Source organism: Ambystoma mexicanum, chromosome 7q (assembly GCF_040938575.1).
Source record: "Ambystoma mexicanum isolate Mex_15411 chromosome 7q, UKY_AmexF1_1, whole genome shotgun sequence".
In the NCBI taxonomy this organism is placed as follows: Eukaryota; Metazoa; Chordata; class Amphibia; order Caudata; family Ambystomatidae; genus Ambystoma; species Ambystoma mexicanum.
In genome coordinates this window covers 888790022-888814612 of record NC_090941.1, presented here as the reverse complement: position 1 = coordinate 888814612, position 24591 = coordinate 888790022, and the positions used below count along the sequence as shown (strand labels likewise).

At 45.6% G+C, this 24591-nt stretch overlaps 1 protein-coding gene across 1 annotated transcript in view; it reads right to left on the bottom strand.

Moving 5' to 3' along the window:
- The window catches only part of CTSC (cathepsin C), a 103433-nt gene extending 85418 nt beyond the window's left edge, over window positions 1-18015 (bottom strand). Inside the window, exons 1-2 of the mRNA XM_069639501.1 lie at window positions 17739-18015; window positions 2878-3023 (exon numbers count right to left, since the gene is read on the bottom strand). Of these exons, the coding sequence (XP_069495602.1) occupies window positions 2878-3023; window positions 17739-17901 (309 nt within the window). The 5' untranslated portion in view covers window positions 17902-18015. The remainder of the gene's footprint in view (window positions 1-2877; window positions 3024-17738) is intronic.
- Window positions 18016-24591: the final 6576 nt, after the last annotated feature.

The following is a 24591-nucleotide window of genomic DNA, read 5'->3' as shown; positions in this document are numbered from 1 at the left end:
TTTCTCCAGCATGCAAAGTTAAGGGACCATCTCAAACATTTAGATTAAAAATAACCGGTTTCTTGTCCCAAGCTTTGTAGTGCGATTGGTCGGGATCAGGGGATATTTCTCTATTTAAAAAAAACCAAAGAAAAGGATCCGCGAAATGAGATTTAGTTTATAGATGTTGCATATCTTCAAGTGGACCAGCAAAACGTATTGTGTGCAATGTCAATATGAAATGCAATGGCTGTAGGTCTTCCAATAGATCAGGACAGTGGAGATGTAGTCTATAGAAGATGCAGATCTTTCAGTGGACCAGCAGAACGTACAGTGGGCGATGTCAATATGAGATGGAATGGCTCTGGGTCTTGCAGTAGATAGTACAGTGCATTGGAGACATGTGGTGCTTTACTTGAGAATGACGAATAACAGATTTTTATGGATGAAAGCTTAGAGAAAATTAGCTTTTCTTTCCTATCCTAGACAACTACACTGCTCCAAACAGCTCTGGCCAACCCGCCACACCATTGTTCTTTGGCCTGCCAAGCCATCACGGAAAAGAGAAAGACCACATGCAAATCAGGCTTGGTACCAGCCCAAGCTGCTAAATCACATCCCGCCAGCACTAGAGCACAAGCATCCCAAGGCATGTTTCAGCCTCATTGGGTTATTGTTAAAGGATATTTGTACAGCGCACGGTCACCAACGGAGTAGTCCCTGGTGCTCTGGTGGATCTGAAACAAAAAGGGGATAGGTTAGGGTGCGTTATTTTGGTGAAGAGCAAGGGAGCTATAAAGTACTGTTGGCAGATTCAGTTAGATTAACACTGTTCACCGAGCTTCTTGGTGTGGTATTCGGGCCAGAGTACTTTGTGTGGGGGTCTGTGTGGTGTGTTTGTTGTTGCGGTGAGGTGAAGTGCGGGCGAGTTTAAGAGGTGTGGTTGTGTTTTGTTAGAGTGAGAGGTGTGTGAGGAGTGGTGAGGTTTTTAGGAGTTTTTTTGGGATTGGTTAGTAGCCTTGCTAGGAGAAATGCACACTCCTATTGAGTCTCCTTCGGGATTTAGAGTAGATCGCCTTCCTTTCATTCAGTGATTAAGTTTCAGCATAAGGCTGTCTCATCGCTGTCATTCTGCGCAGTCTGCTACTTTTCTGTTTCTATCTTTGTATTTGGCCACCCCCTATTTCTCAGTGTGTCGTTGCTGCAACCTAGTCCTTTCGGATCGAATTACTTCGGACCTACGCCCTTTCTGGTTGACTAAGGTTGGTGGTAGTGCCTTGGTGTTAGGCACGTTTGCTATTGTTCTGTCCTCATGGGGTTGTTGCATGTGTTATGTTCACCTAGCACCATCTCTTATTCTTGTAGGAAACCCACCTAGCATTGTCTCTCTTGTTCTTGTAGGAGTCTCCCTTAGTCGGTCCTAGGTGTTGTCTGTGCCGTCATATATTCTGCCTGTCCGTTCTTTTGCATTTCCTGTTTGATTGTTGTTTCCATCTGGTTCCAAGGTGTTGAAGAGCCAGGTTTTAGAAGTTTACGTTTCAGGTGGTCTTTGGTGTTACTTCTTTCTTTCTGGAGGTTGTTCCAGGTTTTTTCAGCTAGGTGTGAGAAAGAGGAGCCCCCTAGTTTTTTCCTGGCATATGTTTTTGGTTGCAGGTGGATTTCATTGCTTATCTAAGGAGTCTCGTTGGCTTGTAGATGGTTATTTTCTTTTGTAGGAATTTTGCTCCCAGGCCGCTGATTGTCCTGTGTGTTATGCACAATTGCCCTGTGTGTTATGCACATTGTTTTGAACGTGATACAATGACCTATTAATTGGAAGCCAATGTAGCATTTTTAGCACTGGAGTGATGTGGTCTCTTCTGGATAGTTTGAGGAGTCTAGCTGCTGCATTTTCGATGCGTTGTAATTTCTTCAGGTGGTGTTCTGGCATCGCGAGGTAGAGGTTTTTTGGGTAGTCGATTCTTGACAAGATGAGGGTGACGATTGTCAGTGTTTTCTGGGTGAAGGAGAGGAAAGGTAAGATTCTTCTGGTTGAGTAAAGGAGGACTAGCATTTCTTAATTATCGCATTTACATATGGTTCTGGGTGTCAATCAGCGAGGAGTGGCTCTGGTCTCTAGGCCAAACAGGCTTGGGAGCCATGTCTGGACGTACCAGTCACACTCTGGGTGAGTCACCAAACAAAAAGGGGATGGCTGGAAGGTTTAGAAGCCCGATTTGCATATGGTCGTTCCCCAACAGAAATACCCTGGCTGACTTCAGACACCTTAAATAGGGCCTTCTAGCACAGCACACAAACAGTATGACCGAATTACCTCGCATCCACCATCCCCTACTTTCTAATATCAACATTCTGCTCTCACATTGGCATATGATTAGAAGACAGGCTCCTAATCGCAAAGTAGAATCCCTTACATTTAGGAATTCCTCTCCTTGAATCAAACACTGTTTTCAGTTCAGAGGGATGGCAGATTCATGCATTATTCAGTGATTTCGCAATCTGACAACACAGGTACTAGCAAGACAAGAAATGCAAGTTTATAGAATGCGCAAACCAGCAATTACTGTCATTAGGATTCAAGTCTAATATTTTATTAGACTACACAGCCCTAAATGAATAATCATTTTTGAAAACCTGTAAGCCTTATATTGCAGGACAATACCAAAACATGATATATAATGTAATACATCTCAGAACATATGAGAAGCCACCCAGTGCACCCTAAAAGACACATCAAGAAGTCAAGTGTAAAGACTTGTTTACAACAGTTCCACAGCCTGGACTTATTGTAAATGGTCTCTCCTGGAACACAAGCCTAAATCTGTCTATACAACCATTTTGAATGTTTTACATTTACAAGTGCAATGATGAAAAGATTAATAGGATATCGGAACTCACCTTGAAAAACGCAAACCACTTGTAGTCATTAATGACCACCTCAAACCCTTGATTGTAAATTAAGGTGAAGAAACCAGAGTGCCCCAGGTCATCTACTGCCAAGTCAAGTTTCTGAAGTTGGACTCGGAATATTTTTTGCACAGGACCTGGAGAAAGAATGAGAGGTCAGAACGATAGACGAGGAGGCAGCCTCACTATATCAACTGGCTGCACTTCCCTGCCTCAGGCCGCTGTGATCCCTCAGGCTATAGATGCAGAGCCTTCTTTGCACTCCCACTATTTGGGCAATCGAGTGCATCACGTTTCTGGATTTGGGTCCCGAGTCTGCAGTTATTACAGTCCCCCTTAAGACAAAGATCCTTACTGAACCTTTGCAATCAAACTTAGGTTGCCCTCTTTTATAAAGAAATAAAGCATTTGCACTCATGGGATATGCATAGCTCTTCGAAGGCAGGACTCATAATGGGCACGCACTGAATGATAAATGAACTCTCACTAAATGGCGCGCCTTTATGTGTAGAATCAATGAAATTAACACGTTTTTATGCCTGGCCATTTACTTGCAACTTACCCCTGTACGAAGTTATTGAAATGGGTTTAAGATTTGACCCTTCCTCCTCTCCCAAATTACACAGAATTACATCTTGCTTAGAATTTACACTGGCCAATCTGGGTGGATATCCACAATACCGTGCCAAGCAGCATCGAAATGTGTGCCTTTTAATTATCAGTAGAGTGCTTGCAAGTTCGGGTCCTATAGTGGGTTATGGAGCATTGCAGTATACAAGGTTGGCTATCTCAGTGAATTGTAAAAGTTCAGTTCTGTGTCCGAACTTGTTTGCTTCAATTGCCCAAAGGATGAATAACATAACCAGATAGACGACGAGCAGTGGACACTCCCTTAGTGGCTGTGCGGTCAGGGTCATAGATTAACAAACATCACTCCTGGGTGTAACAAAGCAGGCAGTGAAGGGAAGTTTCAGATACTGACAACCGACTCTTGGCGAGTAAGAAATGATTTGCTATGTGTATGTGTAGACAGGAGGTGGTGAGTGGCTTGATGTCTGGCTAGTAACTTTGCAAATAGAAATTTTGCTACATTTAGTGCATTCACACCAGGACTTGACTTTTAGTTTTCCCCGATATCAACATAACAATCATTGATTTGGATATAGCTAGATATAGGGTAGTATAGCCGTTGGGTAAGCATTGGTGCAGTCACACTGTGCAAGACTACACAACACTTATCTGATTGGTATTAGGTAACCCACATTTTGCTATGGGTCTGTACTACACATTTTGGTAGTGCGACTCAGCAGCCAGGCCCATCTCAAGAGGGGTAAATGTGAGCTGTACAAATGAAATTTGTACATACAAGTAGCCAACACTTACACCCAAGGGTTCAGTTATAAATATGGTTATTGATTTATCCAACATCAGTTTTAAATAAGCATTCTTTAAAAAGGCAAAATGATTGTAGCAATGCGAATAAACCTTGAAATTACTTTTCAGAATCAATAAAGCCAGTGGTTAATCCTTGGATATGCTCAATACATTTCTCCTTCACCCAGTGGCGACTTCAATTACAAGGATAGTATTTGCATTTATATATCACACCAATATACTTTGTAGGTTCTGAGTTGCAGAAGGGTTAAGGGAAGTTAAGGTTGGAACAATTTCTCAGGAAATGTGATGACAACTAAATCCTCCAATGAAGTCTAGATAACCCTTTCCCAGCAACAACAGTATTCAACAAGCTACAACCTATGAGAGGATAAGCAATACCAACGTCAATGGATTTAGAAGAGTGCCTATAGGGAGCCAGGACAGCCAAAGTCATTTGGACACAGTCTGTAGTTGTGATGCATTTCTTGGATAAAAGGCTTGCTCAAAGTTAGAAAGTTCAGAAAAATCACTTGTAGGATCACAAGCCGTTAAGCCTGTGCAAAGGGAGTTAAAATCAACCCAGAAAGTAAGCAGGTGCCAGTCTCAAGTGAGACAGCACGACTTAAGACACAAAGTCAAGTGCCCCAAGCCCGAAAAAGTACCTGCGATTAGATGGAAGGGGACCAGCTGGATTCAGTCTTGCTACAGCCACGCAGACCCTGGTTCCTGAGCCTCTGTCATGGGGATAAGAGGAAGGACATTTGGAGGGCTCCTGTGGCAGTACTCTGGAAGGTCGCCAGCAGCTACAGGTTTTCTTCAGCGGCACTTTGCCGTTTCACCGCTTAGCAAACAGCACTCATGAAGAGCAGTGGACACCAGTTGGGCTTTCCTTGCTCTCTCGGTCCTGCACTCTGAAATCGGGGATTTCCTGCTTCTGGAGTGTCCTTGAAGGCTCCTGGAGCTTTTGGCCGGATTCGTTCTGCGGCAGACGTTGCACTCAACTAGGGACACTCGTCTCTGGCATTGGGTTTCTGCAGCAACAGAAGTACAGAAAGTCCGGGATTGCGCCAAGTGGAGTTCGTCTCTGGGTTAGTTGGTCCCACTAACCCAAGGGGAGAAGTCGTTCGGTCAGAGCTTCTCCGTTGAAGTGGCAAAGGAGGTCAGCACAGCAGCATCAGGACTTCACCAGGCAATTCAAAGGTCCAAGAGGATGCAGCAAGCTTCATTCACGGTTTCTTTGTCGGGTCTTTCTCCCAGTGGTTGTCTCTGCCTCTAGTCCCAAAACCATTACCTTTTAATCAGGTACCTCCCATTCACTCCTAGAGACCAAGGACAGGGGAGTTTTGGGACCCTCCCTCACATCCTGTAGTCAGGGGCGGGCTTCAAAGGCAAGACAAACAAAGGGCTTGAATCTGTCTCAACACAGAGTAAAAGTCAAGAAAGACCTCACAAACATAAAATGGTGAAAAAAAGACGACAGGGGCGATTTTGATAAAATGGTCACCCATGGGTGCTGTACTGCAGCTGAGGATTCAGCCTGCGGTAGCAAAACACAATAGTAAGAAACAGTTAAACCACTGCCACCAGCCATTTAAAGTAGGGAGGGTAACTGTTTTTTTTTTACATGAGACAGTATGATGAGGGGCTGAGTAACCCCCAGCACTCCACATAAAATGGTGTGTGCTGAACCTTCAAAGAGAAAGGTAAGTAAAGTGAATTTCATGTTACTGTAGTTCACCCAAGAAAAGGTATTTAAAACAAAGGGAAATCCAAAGGATTTTTCAGTGACGCTGCACTGAAGGTGCAATGTGTCACCATAAAAAAAAAGCAGATGCCTATGGTGTTTTGTCAGACCTACAAAATCACATAAACATGAGAGAGGGATAAAAAGATGAGCAGACGCATACCTTACTTCGCGAAATCCAATCAAGTAGCCAAAATGGCAGGGGGGGGGGGGGGGGAGAGAGAGAGAGAGAGATCATGAGTGCAGAAGAGGAGAATGCAATTCCTGCAGTCTCGGTGGTGCCCTGGCCTCTCTGCAGTTGCATAGGGACACAGGAGGGTGGCGGCTGCTGCCGAGCCAGAGAGGCTGCAGTGCTATTTTCCAATGATACCTGGGATATGGGGTCAGAGTACATGTGTGGAAAGCTGTGTGGCAAATGCAAGCTATTGCTATTATTTAATAAACTAATTACAAACAGAGGAATAAGGTCAAACCTGAATGGTGCAAGAAACGGAACAATTGATGACAATGCCTATTAAATGGTATGAGTATCTGAGCATTAGATGGAAATGTGTGGCACATGTTAACAAAGGAGCCGAGCCCTGGCCGGTGGATAGGATCAGTTGGAAAACTATGGTGAAACCAGTCAGAGGATTGAGGTGCATGGGTACTGAAGGAAAAGGGCACATGATGAAACTACCGGCATACCGCATGATGAAGAGACTAGGCATATCATGTGAGAATCTTGGCACCTGGTGGCAATACATACAATCATGCGAATGCCTAGACTACTAATGGAGCAATTAGAAACACAAAGTGCCAAACGAGCAAGAGAAGTAATTACAGGGCATGCTGGAAGAGTAATAGGTAGATCAACACAAAGCAAAACACCCTATATAAAAGCAAACAATGGCTTACTCAAATAATACCTGCATCAAACCCCCTCTCACCCCCCAAGATCTAACATGCAAACCAGAAACTTAATTTGAAAAGACTCTGCGAGCATGCAAAAGAGAAGTAAGTGGATCACTTAGAAATAGAACAACTCATCAGATAGCGAATATTACATTCATGGGAGATTCACTGCTCCAGCTTCTAAGCACCGAAGCAGGGATCAAACCCATGTTGCATGGCATGGACTTGTCCCCAAGGCGAGCATGCAACCGAGAAACTGCACAGGTTGTGGTTTTTAGAAGATTGGCTAAGAACTCTAGTGAATTGGAGCGAGTACAAGACTAGACAGAAAGAAAGACAGAAAATTGGTATTAGGAGTTGAACAAACTATGTGCAAGATGAACATACGAAAGAGGGCAGCGAGAAGAGTCTCTTGACCCACCTGCATACCCGATTAAACAGCAAATGCAGCCAAGCCTTTTCCTTCTTTTGCAAGAACTAGTATGTCCAGATTTGGGCAACAGCATGAAGTAGTCTTGTGTGCTGGCATACAATGTGCTAGTTGGAGTTACATGTTCGAAAGTGAAAACCCACACATGGTGGGGGGAGGGGCAATACCCCTGTGGTGTCATTAGTGGGAGTTGTATTGCGACCCGCAGTGTCAGGAATTGAGACCTGCAAAACGGATGGGAAGGTGGACATGCTGCCGCCTGGGCAGCTCCTCCTAGTCAAAATGATTTACCAGAGGAAAGAAGGTTCTGCGTTTGAAAACAAAGAACCAGAACAGAGGATTGCAGGACTGAACCGAAAGCCAAATAATTTAGATAAAAAAATAAATAACCAAAGCAGACAGAATACATACCAAAGCAAACCTGGGACAGCCCAGATCCTTCCTTTAATACAATGATCCAAATTCTGTGTTGATTATACCTGCCTACTACATTTACTCAAATCTGTGTGAGTTGCTCCAGTGTATTTTCCTGAATTCGATTGATCGAATTTCGTTTTTTGTAGTTTAGTTTTTTGCCGCAAATATATGCGGGGTGAGACTGCCCGCAGTCCCTCTAACCCACCCATGTTAATTATTAACCCAAACATTTGCGGCAAAACCCGTTTCCCAAAATTCTATCAAATTGAATTCGAGCAAGTCATCTGCGGTCAAAATTTGAGAATTCTCCTATTAAGATCTAGAATATTGAATTGCTCACTGTTGAGCTTTTGCCAGGTACAAGTAACCAAGAAAGAAAGTGATGAGGCGAAAGGAGAGTGAAAGAGTGGCCAACACACAGGCAAAGAAGGTTAGAAAAAGGAAGAGGCAAAAGTGTGCCTTTGGAGAGAGGACTGGTCTTTAATTTGAAATTTTATTTGGCTATATACAGGACAGCAATATAGGGATTTTGTTACGCCCGAGCAAGTATTCTCACGTTTTCTACAGCACGACGAACACCAAGCGAAGGAGAAGCAAGCTAGGTTTTATTTTATTATATTAGTCAAGTATGTTCTTGTGCCTGAACAAGCAAAGTCATCTCTCAGAATGGTAAATCGATATTAACACAGATGACAAGAATCGCAAATTCGTACAATTCCCGCTAGACCTGCAGGACGAATTCCTTAGATTACATACTGGACACAAGAGAGATACACTCGCCCGATGGTGACTCGCCCCATGGTAATGGGTTACAAAACATTTACCACCGATTTCTGTAAAATTGTGCCTGTCGCCCAAAAGACCACCACCTTGTATTTGGTGCAATGATGTCAACCATGCACAGTGACACTTAGATTTGTCATTTACTGGAGTAAGGTAAATGCAGTAAAAAGAAATTTACAGCATACCCAAACTCGACAGTAAGATCAATGGGAGGTGAGGAGGCATTCAGGGAAGTGGGGGGAGATGGCAAAAATGAGGGAGCACTCGGTGAGGGCCTGGAAAGGCAATGTTTTTTGGCCATATTGCAGATACTTGCGGCTATAAAACTACACATTTCCCTGGCTATCTGAAGTCCATACTAAAATAGGCATCTGAGACTCCCATTCATGTAGTAACTAGGACCAACACTGCTTAGCTTCATAGCAAGGAAGGGGCCAGCCGCTTGATGCCATGTTACCCAATAAATGAACCCAAGTTACAAGACCACTTTAAACAACAAGCCCTGAGAGGGCCAGTCACTTCTTTGTTTGAAGCTAAGCAGGATCGGTCCCGGTAACTGCACGGATGGGAGACATCTCAGAATACACTAAGAAAAGAGACAGCCCCTGAATCATGTAATTATTTGCACATAGATTTTCAGGCAGAATGGCATGCAAGTCTGCGTTTAACGCGCAGATAATTCCATGAATCAGGCCATCAGTATCCACGTTATTTTATTTAAATCGTGCTACTGTCAGGCCTTGAAAGGGTTGTACTCTAAAGTTCAAGTTGCCATGAGGCCCACATGAAAGGAGCAGCTATTTCTGGGTAAGGAGCTACCAATACATAGAGAACTGCAAATCCAGTTTGCACATGCGAAGCAAACCAGAACAACCTTTTGTCAATGTATTATTATGCCCCAATATGGTTTAGAGATTTATGTACTCGGTGCTCTCCGAGCGACTATCGACCATTTTTTTGCCTTTTACTGAATTGCATTCTGGTATTTGTAGACTCCAGTCAGGACGAGGGGGTGCGGTGGGGGGTAATGCCACAATTGTACACTTTTTGCCAAACAGTTCTATAAGGATTTATACATTTTAGTGACACTACGTTATTAAAGTTATCTTTATAAAGTAAATCATGAGTATTTGCCCAGGATGTGACAAAAGCGGTTTCAATCCTGGACACTGGTGCAGTTATTCTCCCCCTATTGTAGCTGCTTTTCAGGCTACAAGTAAAGGGCACATGTGGGTTGATAGTGGGCGGACGCAACCCCTTGGGGTTTTTTGAGATCGGCAAGCTTGCTCAAGTATTTGGCTACCATGATTTTACTGAGGTTGTCATTTTCCCAGTGCAGACGCTTACCACAAGCACTTGTTTTGTGATGTTTTCTGGTGAATATTTCACTACAGATTGCTTGGTTTAAAAGGTGAGCACCTTTAATACTTTTCCAGCATATGTAGAAACATTTCCTCTCAGGTTATGTTTCTGGTGTTCCTAACTTTGTTTCTTAACGTCCAATGCCATTTTATCTTGCACACTTTCTTCTAAGGGGAAGGTCAACTGAACTACATTTATATATTTCACTTTATGATATATGTTCACTTATTGTATGCATATTCAAGGGTGTCTGCTTTTGATTTTCACTATGGGGCAAAAGTACCTGGGCATATTTTATTCTTGCAGCCGGTCATTTTTTTTAACCCCCCCGCCCCTTTTCCGTGCTGCTTAAATGCGGTTAGTTGGGGGTTGTGCGATCACAACAGTCACCAAGAGACCAGCCATAAAACAAAGGGCTTGTAGCACACTGATTAACCAAATAGTGGGATCCTTAGCAAATCATTTTTTAAATTCTCTAAGCCTGCCATCTTTTATACAGAACAATACCACTGTCAAAACCATTCTGTGATTGATCAACCTCTTTGAGCGATAGTTGCATTAGGGAGGATTTCGAGGTTAACCTCTCAAGCAAGCATAGGTTATTCTTGCAGCCGGTCATGAGAGATGTTACCCTACTTATGCACGCAATGAAACAATATTTGTGTAGTTACACTGGAAAAAAAGTTAGCTGCAATTGTTTGAAGGGGGCACATTTGAAAGCCCTGATGTCACTTTTGAAAACACTGAATAAACACCCCAGAAGTAAAAGAAATAAACACTGAAAATCCCAACTATAATTATACCCGCTGCTATGGCAAAAAAAATAGAAATTTTAACAGATACAGTGAGGTCTGGCCATGGCCTTGCTAGTGGTCTGGTCGCGTTTTAAAATGGACAGTGGGCACGGCCGAAGGCCATGTCTAGTGTTTGGATAGTGTTCTGAAATATTGAGAGGGCGCGGCCAAAGGCCATGCTAGTGACCAGGTAGAGATTTTAAAAAATACATTGGGAAGTTTTCTAAAAATATACAGTGGGCACGGCTAAAGTCCATGGCCAGTGATGTAGAAAAATTCAATGGAACAACAAAACCCTTAAAAGTAAAATGAAAAAAACTTTAGTTAATGATCAGTTACGGTAAAAAATGTATTGCAACAAACCCATGAAATTCAAAGCATTGGGGAACTCAGGATCGGCTTAACTCGGGGCATTCCCATTGCAAAGCCCAAGACGACAATAGAGAAGGGATTCACAATGCCATAAAAAAAATTGAATTATGGGGGATATAGTATTATAGCGGAGATCAATGGGAACGTGCTGAGTTGAGCTGGTCCAGAGGTCCCCCAATGCATTGAATTTCAGGGGTTTTGTTGTAATAAGTTCCTTACCTTAACTGATCATTGACTTGAGTTGTTTTCATTATATAATTACACAGATACATACACACACCACCCACCCCCCCCCATAAATATAAGCCACACCACCTGCTAGCAGAAAACCGAGGGGGTGGCATTAGTCATGTTTTTCTTCACTCCAATTATGTTTTGCTGGGATCTTTCGGTTTCTAAGCGTCTTATTAAAAGTGTTATTATCCAACTTAATAGATCTATTTCGGAAGTATGAAGGCCTTAGGAAGAATTAGTAGGATTTCAATCTTGAGTTCTACAGGCTCAGCAGTCAGCTGAGATGTTATAGCTCTTAACTCACCCAGCTACATGCATGAACAGGCTTGGGACTAATCACAGTTTCATAGATGAGATGCCCATGGCTTCTTTGGGTTACACGTGAAGCCAAGAGGCCATACCTTTTAGTGTAACGTACAACAGGACCTTCATACGGCACCAGCCACTAAAATGTGTGAACAACTTCAAAAACGAAAGTGTTGATCGTGCTACGGGTACACGAACCAAGCAGTCTTTTCACACCCTAGCATTGAGGAAACTCCTCAAATCATGGCTCTACGCAGCATAACCACAACAGCGACGCATCTGAATGCCCACCCCATTAAAACAACGAAAATAACACGAACCTTGGCCACTCTCAAATGGACAAACACTGAACCCAAAGAACCGACCACATGACTAACATAAGATAGCATGAGAAATAGCCACAAAAGGAGGCCTCCAGAGACTGATCACATACTGAGACGAAAACCCTAAATGACCCACCCACTCCCCCGGACGTACCATATCCAAACTGGCAGACGCATTTAGATAGAAAGTTTGAGAGGAGTCCGCCACATCAGCCCAGCACCAAAGGAGGAGAATAGACACCCAACCCACATCAATCCATCCATCGGCACTAGAACACCAACAGAGCTGGCTAGAATAGAACGGCGAGGAGCAATCAGAACACTTGCAAAGCGCGTAAGAACAGCACAGAGAGCGCCCCACACAAACTGAAACCCTGCCAGGCGTAGCCCTTTTGCCCACTTTGATGAAATTGGGAGTTTTGCCTAGAGCCACACTCTGACGGATATCTGAACTTCTGTTAACCTTCATACAACTGACTAACAAAAAAACTCAGCATTTCTGCAGACTTATCTCACCTAAAATCTCACACAACCATCTCTCGCACAACAACCAGCACGCACTTCACAACCCCGCAACAACACAAACACCAACAGCACACGAGGACTGACACCGATTCAATATTCGCACCGAAGCTCAGCACCCGGTGTATAACGAGTTGAAGCTGCCAACAGAAAACCACTCTCACTATCCTACTCCCGCTTCACCTACTAACCCACCCCCACCTTCTCATTTTCAGATCCACCAGAGCGCCTGGGGACCAACTCCGTTTACAAATACCTTTAACATGGCATTTAACCCTCGGGTGACTTTATTACAGACATGCAGGAAACCATGCAAGAACTGCACCTCCTCGTTGTAAGGCTCTTTTGAGGCTAAAACATTCTGAAGTCCGTCGTACAGAGAAAAGAAACAGTGATCAGATGAGCAATACTTGCTACTGCATTCAGGGGACTCTCAGAAACAACCCGGCTTGACTGCACGCTGCACCAAACTCACGCACATGTGAGGCCTGGCAAGCAAAGCTGGCCCTCCAACCTACCTAAGGAGAAGACCCCCCAACGTCTGCTCAGTCAACACCACAACTGACAACTGGTCACAGAGTCGACTGTACCTCAGCTTCTGCAGTATAGACAACAGTTTGTGGCACAGAACACCCCCTCAACTATTGGTGACCATTGCTTATGGGCAAATGGTTATCAAAGTCAACACATTGTGGAGCCTCACTGATCTACACACCAAACACTACCTGAACCCTCCTTTGGTGCCCGAGACACCAGACCATGAGGGACACGGATGCTGGCTTTGCTTTGCTGTGTCTATGCACAATCTTGCCCTACTACTGCGCATGATCCAAGTGCTGTACTCAGTGCCTTAAGTGGCACTGAAAAATGAGCTGGGCTCATCAAGGAGGCGTGGCCTAATGGCAGGGGGGTCACATGCAGGCTCGTTAGGTCACGCCCCCTTGGCCAACCCCGGCTTAATGGGCTACAGGCACCCATGCCAGGCAGCCCTTTGCAGAGATCAGCACCTCCTCCCCATCCCGCATCGGATATGATGCCGATCGCTGCATTAATTTACTAATGGCTTGCCTGGCAGGAGACCGCGCCTTGCCTATTCAGCCCCAAAGGTGGCTCTGCCTCTCGCCAGGCATCATGCCTGGGGAGGAACAGCAGCACCATTAAGGCTGAAAAGGCAAGTTCCAGTGAATGAACGGGAGCTTCACTCAGGCTTTGCTTCCAGTGGCCTCACCTTTTCTTTGATAATGTGGCGCCGGCCCACGGGCATCTCTTGATTGAGGAGATGCCTTGCAGGTGCAGGCACCACCATTATGGATTAAAGGCATTTTTTTCTGAAGCCTGAAGTTCTCGCACATGACCGAGAGCTTCAGGCTTTAGAAAAAAAGCCTTGTCCTCTAGTGGCCGGGGCTGCCAGGGGACATGAGTAAGCCCTGGCAGGACCCCAACCAGAAGATATTTCTGAGCCTGGCTGTACGTCGAAGTGTATGAGGGACATTTGAACTGCTACCATCTGTGCTTGCAAAGGAAACTTACTCTGCGCGCCCTTGATGAAATAGTTTGTGCACGCCTAGGTGAAGCTTCCACTTCCTCCATCTGTGTATGCACTTTAAGGAAGCGTCATTTTCTGCCGGTCGAACTACATTTGCTCGATATTGCAAATCATCGAAGCCACACAAACTCACCATTTATCCACTTACAATGTCTTTACAGATAGACGGCGTCATTGCTCCTTACTCAGTTTGCCAACCGTAAGTAAGCAAACTTATTTTCCATTATTTAAGAAATAAATAAAACACAACACCACAGGCTTATTGGATTAGCCAGTGCCTGTTAAACAAGAAGTGCACAAGGAGTGAAGATACACACCCCAGCAGAAACGTTGGCTAAAACAGATGACAATTTTCCACCTTATTATGCACTCTGTGTCTAACAGTTGAACGGACAAAACAGAGGACGTGCATGATCTTAAGATACAATCCTACAGCAAGTGGAGTGCCCCAAAGACTGGAGGAGTCATGGATAGTGTGCAATATCTATGACAGCCCATAGCACATAATGTCACTACAAGGCAGGTTCTCGAGTTGCTTACTTTAGTTATTCAGCAACCCCAATACCAGCGTCGGCATTTACACTCCTACCTAAATTCCTAAGCGCTCAATTGTTGACAATATTCACCTGTGCCCTCATGCTGCACGTTCCCGCTATCATTTGTGGAGAGGACCCACTGTGTGGACTAGCCAACTGTGCCATGAGAATTAGAGACAGACACCACCTTATTGGCAAACATGCTTAACAAAATCACCGAGTATCGAAATAACTGGTCAAACTAAAAAGCGGGATGTCATGAGGATAGTCTCAGCCACCATAAACCTACCGCCACAGTGAGGCATTATCCACTGAGGCTCCACCGTTACGGGGTCTAGTTTTTAGAAGGCCCAGGCACAGTGACGATGTACATCTCGGATTATCTGCCACCAAGACCTCGCCATTGCAGGCTTTACCACTGAGAGACCCCCCGACACTGGAAAGTTATGCACCAGCAGCCTTTGCCCCTGAAAAATGCTGCCCCCCTGTGATACTTTGCCTCCTGGGATGCACTGATCCGAGCAACAGTCTACCCCTATATCCCCCTACAATACGCCCCCAACCACACTATTCAAATAGCCCAAACAAACACGACTCAAAACAAGTGTCGCCCCAACTAGGAATACCAACCAAGGAAATTAACCCATCAACCATAACATCCATGCGATGGGACAGAACACAGATCAAACCAGTATCCCTGCAGAGCAAAATGATGCCTCTTGCCAGGAAAGAGCGGCGCACAAGGAACCAAAAAAGAAAAAAAAAGCACAAGCAAGACGGTAGAGGATAAACCAGCTCAACTCAACACGCCAGAGAGCCAACTAACACCAACACACCTAACTGCTGCCTGGGAGAAAACCCCTTTTCGAGAACAAGACCACAATCACTTTACCCGTCATGCTACCCATCGACCTACTACCCGCTCGCACAACAAACCACCCACAAACACAGAAAGGAGAGATGCTGAAAACACAACGGACACACAGGAAATACACAGAAGAGGCACAATCAAAACCAAATGAACTCAACACACCGTTCATAACAAAAATCTTAGACAAAGGACCATCAACACGATCAGACAGAAAATCCGTAGAAGACATCAAAACAAAAACGCATACTTCTAGATCTACACAATGACGAAACAGAACAAAACCCATTGCAGATTCTGAAAGAAAAACGAACAAGTCAAATTACCACCTTAAAAACTTTTCACTGCAACAGTCAATGCCAGATCAATGTCAAAACACAAGATAGATATATATACACCTAATAGAGTGATGAAGTAGCCAAATTATTCTGCATCAAAACCTGGTTAACACAAAATTGCAATGTATTTGCACAGAAATACCTACTTCAAATTAAATCAAGTCAGGAGAGAGGGAAAAATAGAAGGAGGGCTCTCTGTTGCATACAAGGACTACCTAAGGATGCCAACAGCACCACCATTAAGCATCCCAAACTGAATAACTCAATCCTCCATTGAGCTTTGGACTACCAAACCATCTTTCATTCCTACTCATCCCCCCTGACCACCAACATTAAAATTAAATGGGATCATCTAATCATACTAAGAGACTTCAAGAAAGAGTCTGCAACAAATCAACTATCAACGATGCCTCTACAGGAATTGGTAATGGGAGGAACCCACACAGCAGGGCATACTCTAGTTGCAATCTTCTTTAAAAGAAATGTGGTGACAACTGCACCCCCAAAAGCAGATTACCCACATAATACCCTTTCTGATCCATCCACCAACGAGAATACATGCCAACATCCCCAAAATTCCTCCAGTTCAGAAAAGAAACTGGAAATCCGAAACCAGCAGACATACCTACATTTGGAAATCAAAACCTTGAGATTTTTGCTGTTTTCATGTGCGTGACTGTCACCGTAAGTGTTCAAAACCCAGCCATTGCCCCACCCAACTGTGTACAATAGATCTATCATAAATATTTATGGAAAAACTACTACAGATAAGGCAAGAAAGGAACTGATTTGCCAAAAAACAAGTACACAAAAAATGCTCTAGCCAACATGTTGAAAGACAGAGTTGGAACCCTTATAGTGCATCCAAGTCAACAGAAGAGCCCTGGTTTGAATCCCATTAGTGCATCCAGGCCTATATAATTAAGATTGCGTGTTGGCATCCAGACCTGCTCATTTGATTCCCCCAAAGCAGCTCACACCTAAAATCCTGGAACTCGCTCTCTCTTCCCCATAGATGCAGAGAAAACCCAGGGTCCCCAGAGAAATCCCGGAGAGCAGGCAGCTTTGGTCAGGGGCAAAGTATCCCCTTTGGTTACTGTACAGTTGATTCACTCACACACACACACACACACACACACCAACCCACCATAAAAAGGTGGGATGTCACAGCCAGATAAGGCCCATAACTTATGCTGAAGCGGGAGTTAAAAGAATACGGAAGCATCTGTGCTGCGTAGCAGTTGCGTGGACGCCTTCTACAACAGTCGGAGATATGCCTTTTGCTACAGGCAAAACTATTTTGGATGGAAGACAGGAGTAATGTGAGGAGGGACAAACAAATTGCAAGTGTTGTTTGCCTTGCCCACCTAGTGACTGCCCTTTGCCCCCGCTAGTCCTTATGGCTATTCCCACCCAGCACGTGCCCGCTGTGGCAAAACTCACACACGTGGGATGTCCCCGAGCTAGCGCTGTGTTTTTAAGGGAATGCCAATGCCATTTTTAATCAGTCTTATGGAAAAGTACTGGTATTGATAAGCCAGCTCTAGGTGTAATGTCTTAAACAAGTCTTCCTTCAGCCAATTCCTTTATAAGCAATAAGTGAACCCAATCTGAATTCCTGTTAAATCAGGCAATGGCAAAGCCAACCGTTTTTGGCACTTTCATAAGCATTTCAAAGACACTACGATAATATGGCCATGTACTAACACCAAAGTGCTTCTTGCAGTTGCCACCATACGGCTTGGTAGTACAATTATGGCAGTGTCCATGCCCAAACAAAAGCCAAACTGCGGGATTTGTCAATACGTGCTTATTTGGACTTAAGAACGTTTAGATCTGCATTTTTAACAGGGAAAACAAAATAGCATAAAAGTACAAACTAATATCTGAGACCACGAACGCCCAACAAGCGAAGATCCTTTCATCTCAATCATTATTAGCACGCCCGTTTGTGCGACCATGAAACCACCGTTCTGCCCTCTTTCAATGTTTCCTCCCGCACTCACCCGTGTCGGAGCAGTTGATGGTGTGGTCCCGGGCGTCTCCCGCCCCTCTGTACACACTGAACACCCAGGAGCCCTCCAGGTCTTGGAAGCTGCAGTTGGCTGGAGTGTCTGCCAGTGTTAATTGCAGAGTGGAGAGAAGCACGAGCAGTAGCGGGAGAGCCATAGTAGGTGCAGAGAGGCGTCGCGGGGTTTGGTGGTCCCGGACACTGTACTAATCTAAACTCGAATCCCGTGCTTGCCGGGTAGAACTAGAGGTGGATTCCGCAAGATCACGTGATTTAAGTTGGTGTACTCAGTCGCTGTGGTCACGTGCTTCAGTGTGGTCTTCCGGAAACGCATGCGCGAAAAGCAGATTGTGCAATACCCTTAAGCAAAGTCGCTGTGTCTTCTGCTTCGTGACAGTCGTGTCGTCTAGGCCTCGTGACAACAGCACAAATCTAGTGACTCTTGTCTTCCCAGACCGCAACCCTGTGCGTCAACATTCTCTCGCTGCCAGAGCTCGAACTGTAAAAAAGCAAGCATTGACAAAGCCAACAGTTTTGGCTCTTGTAAAAGTACGTACATGCCAACATTCATAACCTGGGCATTTGTCCATTGTTATACCGATGTACATTACTCTTGCTCATTCCCCTCAGTCCCTTTCTTCTCCCCATCAGTAAGGTGCAGAATGAGACATGTCTTCTTTTTGTCATAAAAGGCCGCAGATTTTTTTTCACACATAATATAAAACACAGCAAACAATTGTGAAAATAGTTCCAAAGGTGCCGCAATTGCTCCGTGTCCAAAAACCTGCTTCCCCCTTTTCCCAACAAAGACCACAGTAGGCACAACTCTCCCAACCCTTCGTGCCTGAGACCAGTCTGCCCCTGCAGGTGTTCCTGGGCTGGGAGAGCGCCGTTTGTTCGGGGGAAGCTGAGCCCTCAATGCTACCACCAGGCGCCCCCGCCGATTAGGCTCCCAAGAGGTGCTGGTCCGAGAAGAGCAAAGACCCTTCCTGCTGTGCAATGGCTCATTCGGAGTCTGTCTCTTGCCACTGGTCGCCACAACACCGCCACGCCAAAGGTGGGTTACCGCCCACTGCGTCTCCCCCCTTTCCTCCTTCCTAGTTCCAGGAGTTTAATACACTTCGCGCACAATTTCAGAAAAACCTCCATGCTCCATCAAAAACCTGCTTACCCCTGTTTTCCACAGTCCATAATACATACATGCCAACCCTCCCGATTTAGGCGGGAGACTCCCGATTTTTTTCATTCAAAACAGTGCTATTTTTTACTGTCTCCTGCCTAAAATAACAATATACCCAATTCATTCCTATGGGAAAAATGCATTCTCCCTATTTTGGTGCTGAAATCTCCCTCTCGGGGGCTTCAGAATGTTGGCATGTCTGATAATAGGCACAACTCCCCCAGCCTTTGGTGTCTGAGACCCGCCTGCCCGTGCAGGTATTCAAGATGCTGAGGTAGCGCTGTTTGTTGGGGTGGAGGGGAGCCAAGCCCTCCTTTGCTACCACCAGAGCCCCCTGCCGTTTTTAGGCTGCCAAGAGGCACTGGTCCAAAAGACGGAAAAGCAGGTGTTAAAAGCACCATGGCGCTAGGGGACCTCGTAATCAGGCGGTAAGGGTCGGCGCTGTTAACGCTGCCGTAAACCCCTTACCGCCTGAGTTGTAATGAGGCCCTTAGTGCAGCTTCTTATGGAATTCTTACTGCATTAAGTGCTTCTATATTCCCTCATACTCCATTACCGTTACCTACAGTCCTCATGCAGTGAGTTCAACCTGCACTCTGCATATAGGCGGAGTAGGTTGCATAGCTGCTACTTCTCGGCGAGCCGCGGCCATAGTTTTTACACCGCAACACCGCCCAGAGGGTAGAAGTTGCTGCATTTTTTTCTCATACCGCCTTACTGAGAAAGTGAGTACCAGTGACCTATACTAATGTAAGTAAGTTCGACTCGGCTCGATTGTGTCTGGGTGACTGCAGGGTTGAGCTTGCTCCTCCCTTTTGAGCCCGAAACACATTGCTTTTAGAGAGTAGATTCCTACCGGCAAATTACTGACCTAGTAATGAAAATGACACGCAGCAGCACTTGACGGGTTGGGCTGCGCAGTTCAGGAATACACAAGGGGAAGCAAATGTTAAAGGCCCTCGCTAGCCCTAAGTCTAACAAAAAAATGACTGATTACATGCCTGTGAAGAATCAGACAGGCTGCGACAAGAAACAGAGTACCATAACATCCAATATGATAACAGACTTGCCAGCAGGGAATTGCTCACCTCAGAGCAATTATACAGCCACCAATTTGTTAGGTGGTGAGAAAAAACTGCCTGGGAAGGAAGCCTTGGGTAGTGTGTTGGATATTAATCTCTCAGCATCACTGGACCTGAAGGCAGTAGTGGCGTCATCAGACACAAATGATGATTCAGATGATTCTGAGGCTTCAAATCATGCCACCCGACACATTCCATTGGAATCTATAAAGGAAAATCATATGGACAATAAAATAATTCTAATTTTGAGTAAAGTTACTTTGATTAAAGCAACTATGGGAACATTTTATAAGGACCAAAAGCTGCTGAGGGAAATGGTGGTTACTATAGTGGAGATGTTTTCTAAAATTAGCAGAGCATGGTAAAATGAATGAACCTGCACCGCTCCCATCAATAGTGGCACAGAAACCTAGCCTGGCTCAGGAAACCCAAATCCAAATGGAGAGAATCTGCAGGCCTGGAGGAAACCTTATTATAGACTCACAGGTACCCTCCACAAGCAAACAAGAGAAGCTTATAACATCTTCAGTGGACCTATTGGGTTGGGAATATGAGGAAATATTCATACCACCTAAGAAGGCCTCATCTGATATAGTGGAACCCCCCACTTCCCCTTTGAAGCACCACATTGAGTAGGAAGAAGGTCAAGAAAATAAAGCATATAAAGGGAAGAAGGTTAAGGAGAAGACTAAGAAGAGGTGCCTTATTAAGAACCAGTTATGCAATGGCAATACGAGGAGTACCAGGTTGAATGGCCCCTCAGTAAACTGGAGGTAAGAACAGGGAAAAATATCCAACCTGCCTAGTAAGCCACCAGCGCAGAGATCTATACAAACTACTTTGAAGGGATTCAGCACCCAGCGGCCTGAAGTAAACCCAGGAAAAGTAACTTCTAAGACATCAATGACCTCAGAACCGGCAGATGTTGCATCTAAAGGAAGTAGTAGCCCAGAGGCTGAGCACACTCCAGAGGCTCAAAAAAATACCATGACTTTGGAAGAAGACGTGATAGCCCTCAGAAGATGGGTGTTGATACAGAAGAAAAATCCATCTATTTATAGCCGATTTTTGAATAGATCGTGCCTGTTAGCTTTATTTTGTAAAACTAACCAAATAAGGGTGATTTCCTCACTGGCTATAATTAAGATTGAATTGCCTAGGTTGGGAAGTGATTCTAATTGGGCTCTGGTAGAATTCTTCTCACCATTGATGGTCGCAATGATTAAGTCAAAAATAGGCTTGCTAGAATTTATTTATTTGCATTTGTAGAGCGCACTTGCAGCCCGTGGGCATTGAGGCGCTGTTACAGGATTATGTAAGAACTTTTGATTAAAAGGTTACAGGCGACCAGAAGTCTCTTGGTTACAGAAAACATAGACAGTTTGCGATACAGTGAAGAGCAAGGTTACAGGCAAATGTATATAAGAGTGGGTAAGTTTACAGGCTGAATATGGACTTTTTTTTCAGACAAAGATTTTGGTTTTCATGGTTTACGGAATGCTTGGTGAGAGTCTATCATTCTTAGGTGGGACGCAAGTGCGTTCCAGTGGGTGGCTGCCAGGGTGGGGAAGCTAGATCCTCCAGCGCAGGCTTTTCGAGTTTTGGGCGTGACGCTCATGTGGGAATAGCACTTCCTAAGGGGCCTTGTGGTGGTGTGCTTGGTGATTCTCTGAGCAAGGTACGGGGGTGCAAGTTCATGGAGGCATTTGTGGGTGATGGCCAAGGTTTTGAAAACAATTCTCTCTTTGACCGGGAGCCAATGGGCCTGCCTTCTAACTTCAGAGATGTGTCCTTTTCTGGAGGTTCCTGTAGCCTCCCTAAGGGCGTTGTTTTGGACCAGCTGGAGTTTGGCCAGATTTTTGCAAGATGTCCCTACGAGGAGGGCATTGCAATAGTCCAGCCTTGAACCAATTATTGTCCTGGCAATTGTGAGGCAGTTCTGGCATGATAGGTAGGGTCTGGCTGTGTTGAGGACTTTGGAATAATAGGCTGATGAGGATGCAAAGGCATTAACCTATCTGTCCACGGTCAGGTTCGAGTCCAAGTAGACTCCAAGTGTCTTAACATTGTTGGAGACCTTGATGGGGATATTATCAATAGTGAAGGATAAGTACTGTTCATCTGGGTTGCCAAGTGTGGTGGGTGACCCTATAAGCAGGAGTTCCGTTTTTTCACTGTTTAGGCAGAGCCAATTATCTGCCATCCAGGATTGGATAGTGGAGTAGATGGTAGTGAGCATGTTGGCATCCACCTCATAGTCCCCAGTCAGTGGAATGAGCACCTGTGTGTCATCCGCATAGTTCGTATACGAGATGCATAGGGAGTCAAGGTTACTGAACAAAGGCCTCGTGAAGAGGTTGTAGAGTGTGGAAACGATTGTTATGGTGTTTATCACAAGAAACCCGAGTACCTGTTGGTTTGGTTGTAGATCTTGATGTGGCAGCCAGACTGACAACTGTCTCCAGACGGACGTATGACGTGAGGAACCGACCCTTCCACCACCCAAAATGGTACTGGGTGAAAGATGGACCGACTCCCAACGTCACGGGGTGCTCTCTCCTGATTAGCGTGACGTCAGGACAGTGCAAGCACTGTCAGGAGAGGCAGATGTTCAGTGTAGTTGAATGTCCGATGAGGTTGATAGCCGGAGTGGGATATTCAGCAGAGCAAGTCCAGGAAACAACGGAACTGATGCTGGGAATGGTCGTGGTTCCAACGAAGACCAAGGCAACGTAGCTGAAGAGGTAAGGTCAGGCCAAGGAAGGCAGCCTGAGGAGATTCCAAGGGGTACAGGCTGACAAGCAAGAGGGCGAGGAACTGACACAGGAGGAGGGGGAACCGGCAGGAGGGGAACTCACAGGAGAGGAGAACCCTAGTAGAGCCCAAGAGCGAGACCCAAAGGGAACTGAGGAAGGGGAACCCCGGGGGGAAGGCCAAAGAGGGAGACCAGGGAACCCCACAAGGAAGCAGCAAGGAAGACAACCAGGACAACAACCAGGACCCAAGCAAGAACAAGGCAAGGAACAGGAAACTGAACAGGACGGTCGGGAGTCGAGCGAGCAACGCGATAAACAAACCGCGTTGAGAAGCAACTAACCCTCGCTCTCGACTCCTCTTATGGGCCGTCAGCAACCGAGAGGCTTGAGGCGCAAGCCGTCTCGTTGCCTGGTACTGACGAGCCCAAAACGAGGCCTGGAACGCAAGCTGCAGCAGTAGCGAGGGCCCAGTCTACTGCGCATGCTCGGAGCCGGGAGCATGGTCATCCGCGCATGCGCAGAGACACTCCAGCTCGGACCCCTGATACTATCCCGGCAGCAGACCCCCAGGTGCGAAAGTGCAGATAGAGCCACCAAGAGGGAGCGGAGCGGACTGGCTTAGAGGATCCCGGTCTCCAGGTAAGTGGCGTGACAGCGATACAGGAGCCCTGCGGCACACCACATTTAATATGGCTGGGGATGGCACAGGCGGAGCCAGAGAAGACTTTCATGGCCCTTTCTTGGAGAAAGGAGGTAATCCAGTCGCATGCTTTAGGGGAGAACTTAGCCTCAGTTGCCAGATGGCGACACAAGGTGTTCTGATCCACTAGGTCAAAGGCTGCGGATAGGTCAAGGAGCAGAAGGAGTGTAGGTTTGCCTGTGTCGCTTAGATCGTCCATTTGATTCTTTAGGTCCAGGAGAGCCGTTTCAGTGCCATGACGTGGGTCCAGATTGCTGCAGGCCTAGAAGCCGGTTGTATTCCAAGAATGTTTGGACTTGCAGGTAGGCTGCTTTGTCCAGGATTTTGAGTAGGAAAGGGACGGTGATAATGGGCCTATAGTTCCCTGGGACCGATGAGTCTAAGGAAGGTTTTTAAGGAGCGGGCGGACCCACGCTTCCTTGAGTCCGGTTGGAACGTGGCGAGCCTGGAAAGAGGAGTTAATGAATGCGGTTATGAAGGGTGCTAGGATATGTGCCGAATCTTTGATGAGTTGGGCAGGACATGCGTCTCCCTTGTAGTTAGAAGGATTAATAGATTTGAGAAGGGAGATGACTTCCAGCTCAGTCATATCCTTGAAGTCAAAGGGAGGGGATGACTCAGTTTTAGTGGGCGAGGACATTTTGCTATGCAGGTTGGATATGAGGCGGTTGAGGGCATTATGATGTCCCCGGATTTTGTTTTGAAGAGAATCGAGCTTGTCTAGCATGGCAGATTGAATACTGTTGCACCAGCTTTCATCCTTGAGGAGGGAGGGAGGAGGAGAGGAGGGTTTTTCCAACTCCCTGAAGATGGTGAAAATTTCTTTGGACCCTGATTTAGAGTCATTGACCCTAGAGTTGTAGAATGCGGCTTTAGCTATGGTAATGTTAGCTTTATAGGATATGGAGATGGCCTTGAAGGCACTTCTGGTAGCTTCAGATGGGTTGGTTTTCCATGCGGAAAGAGCAAGCCTCTTCTAAGAACGTTGGTCAAGAAGTTCTTTTAAAAACCATGAGTTGGAATGTTTGGCTTTTTTAAGTGCGAGTGGTGCAATGGCGTCCACTGCTTGAGTGATGACCTCTTTGAAGGTGTTAGCTAAGGTCTCTGGGTTATTGGGGAATGGGGCCTGC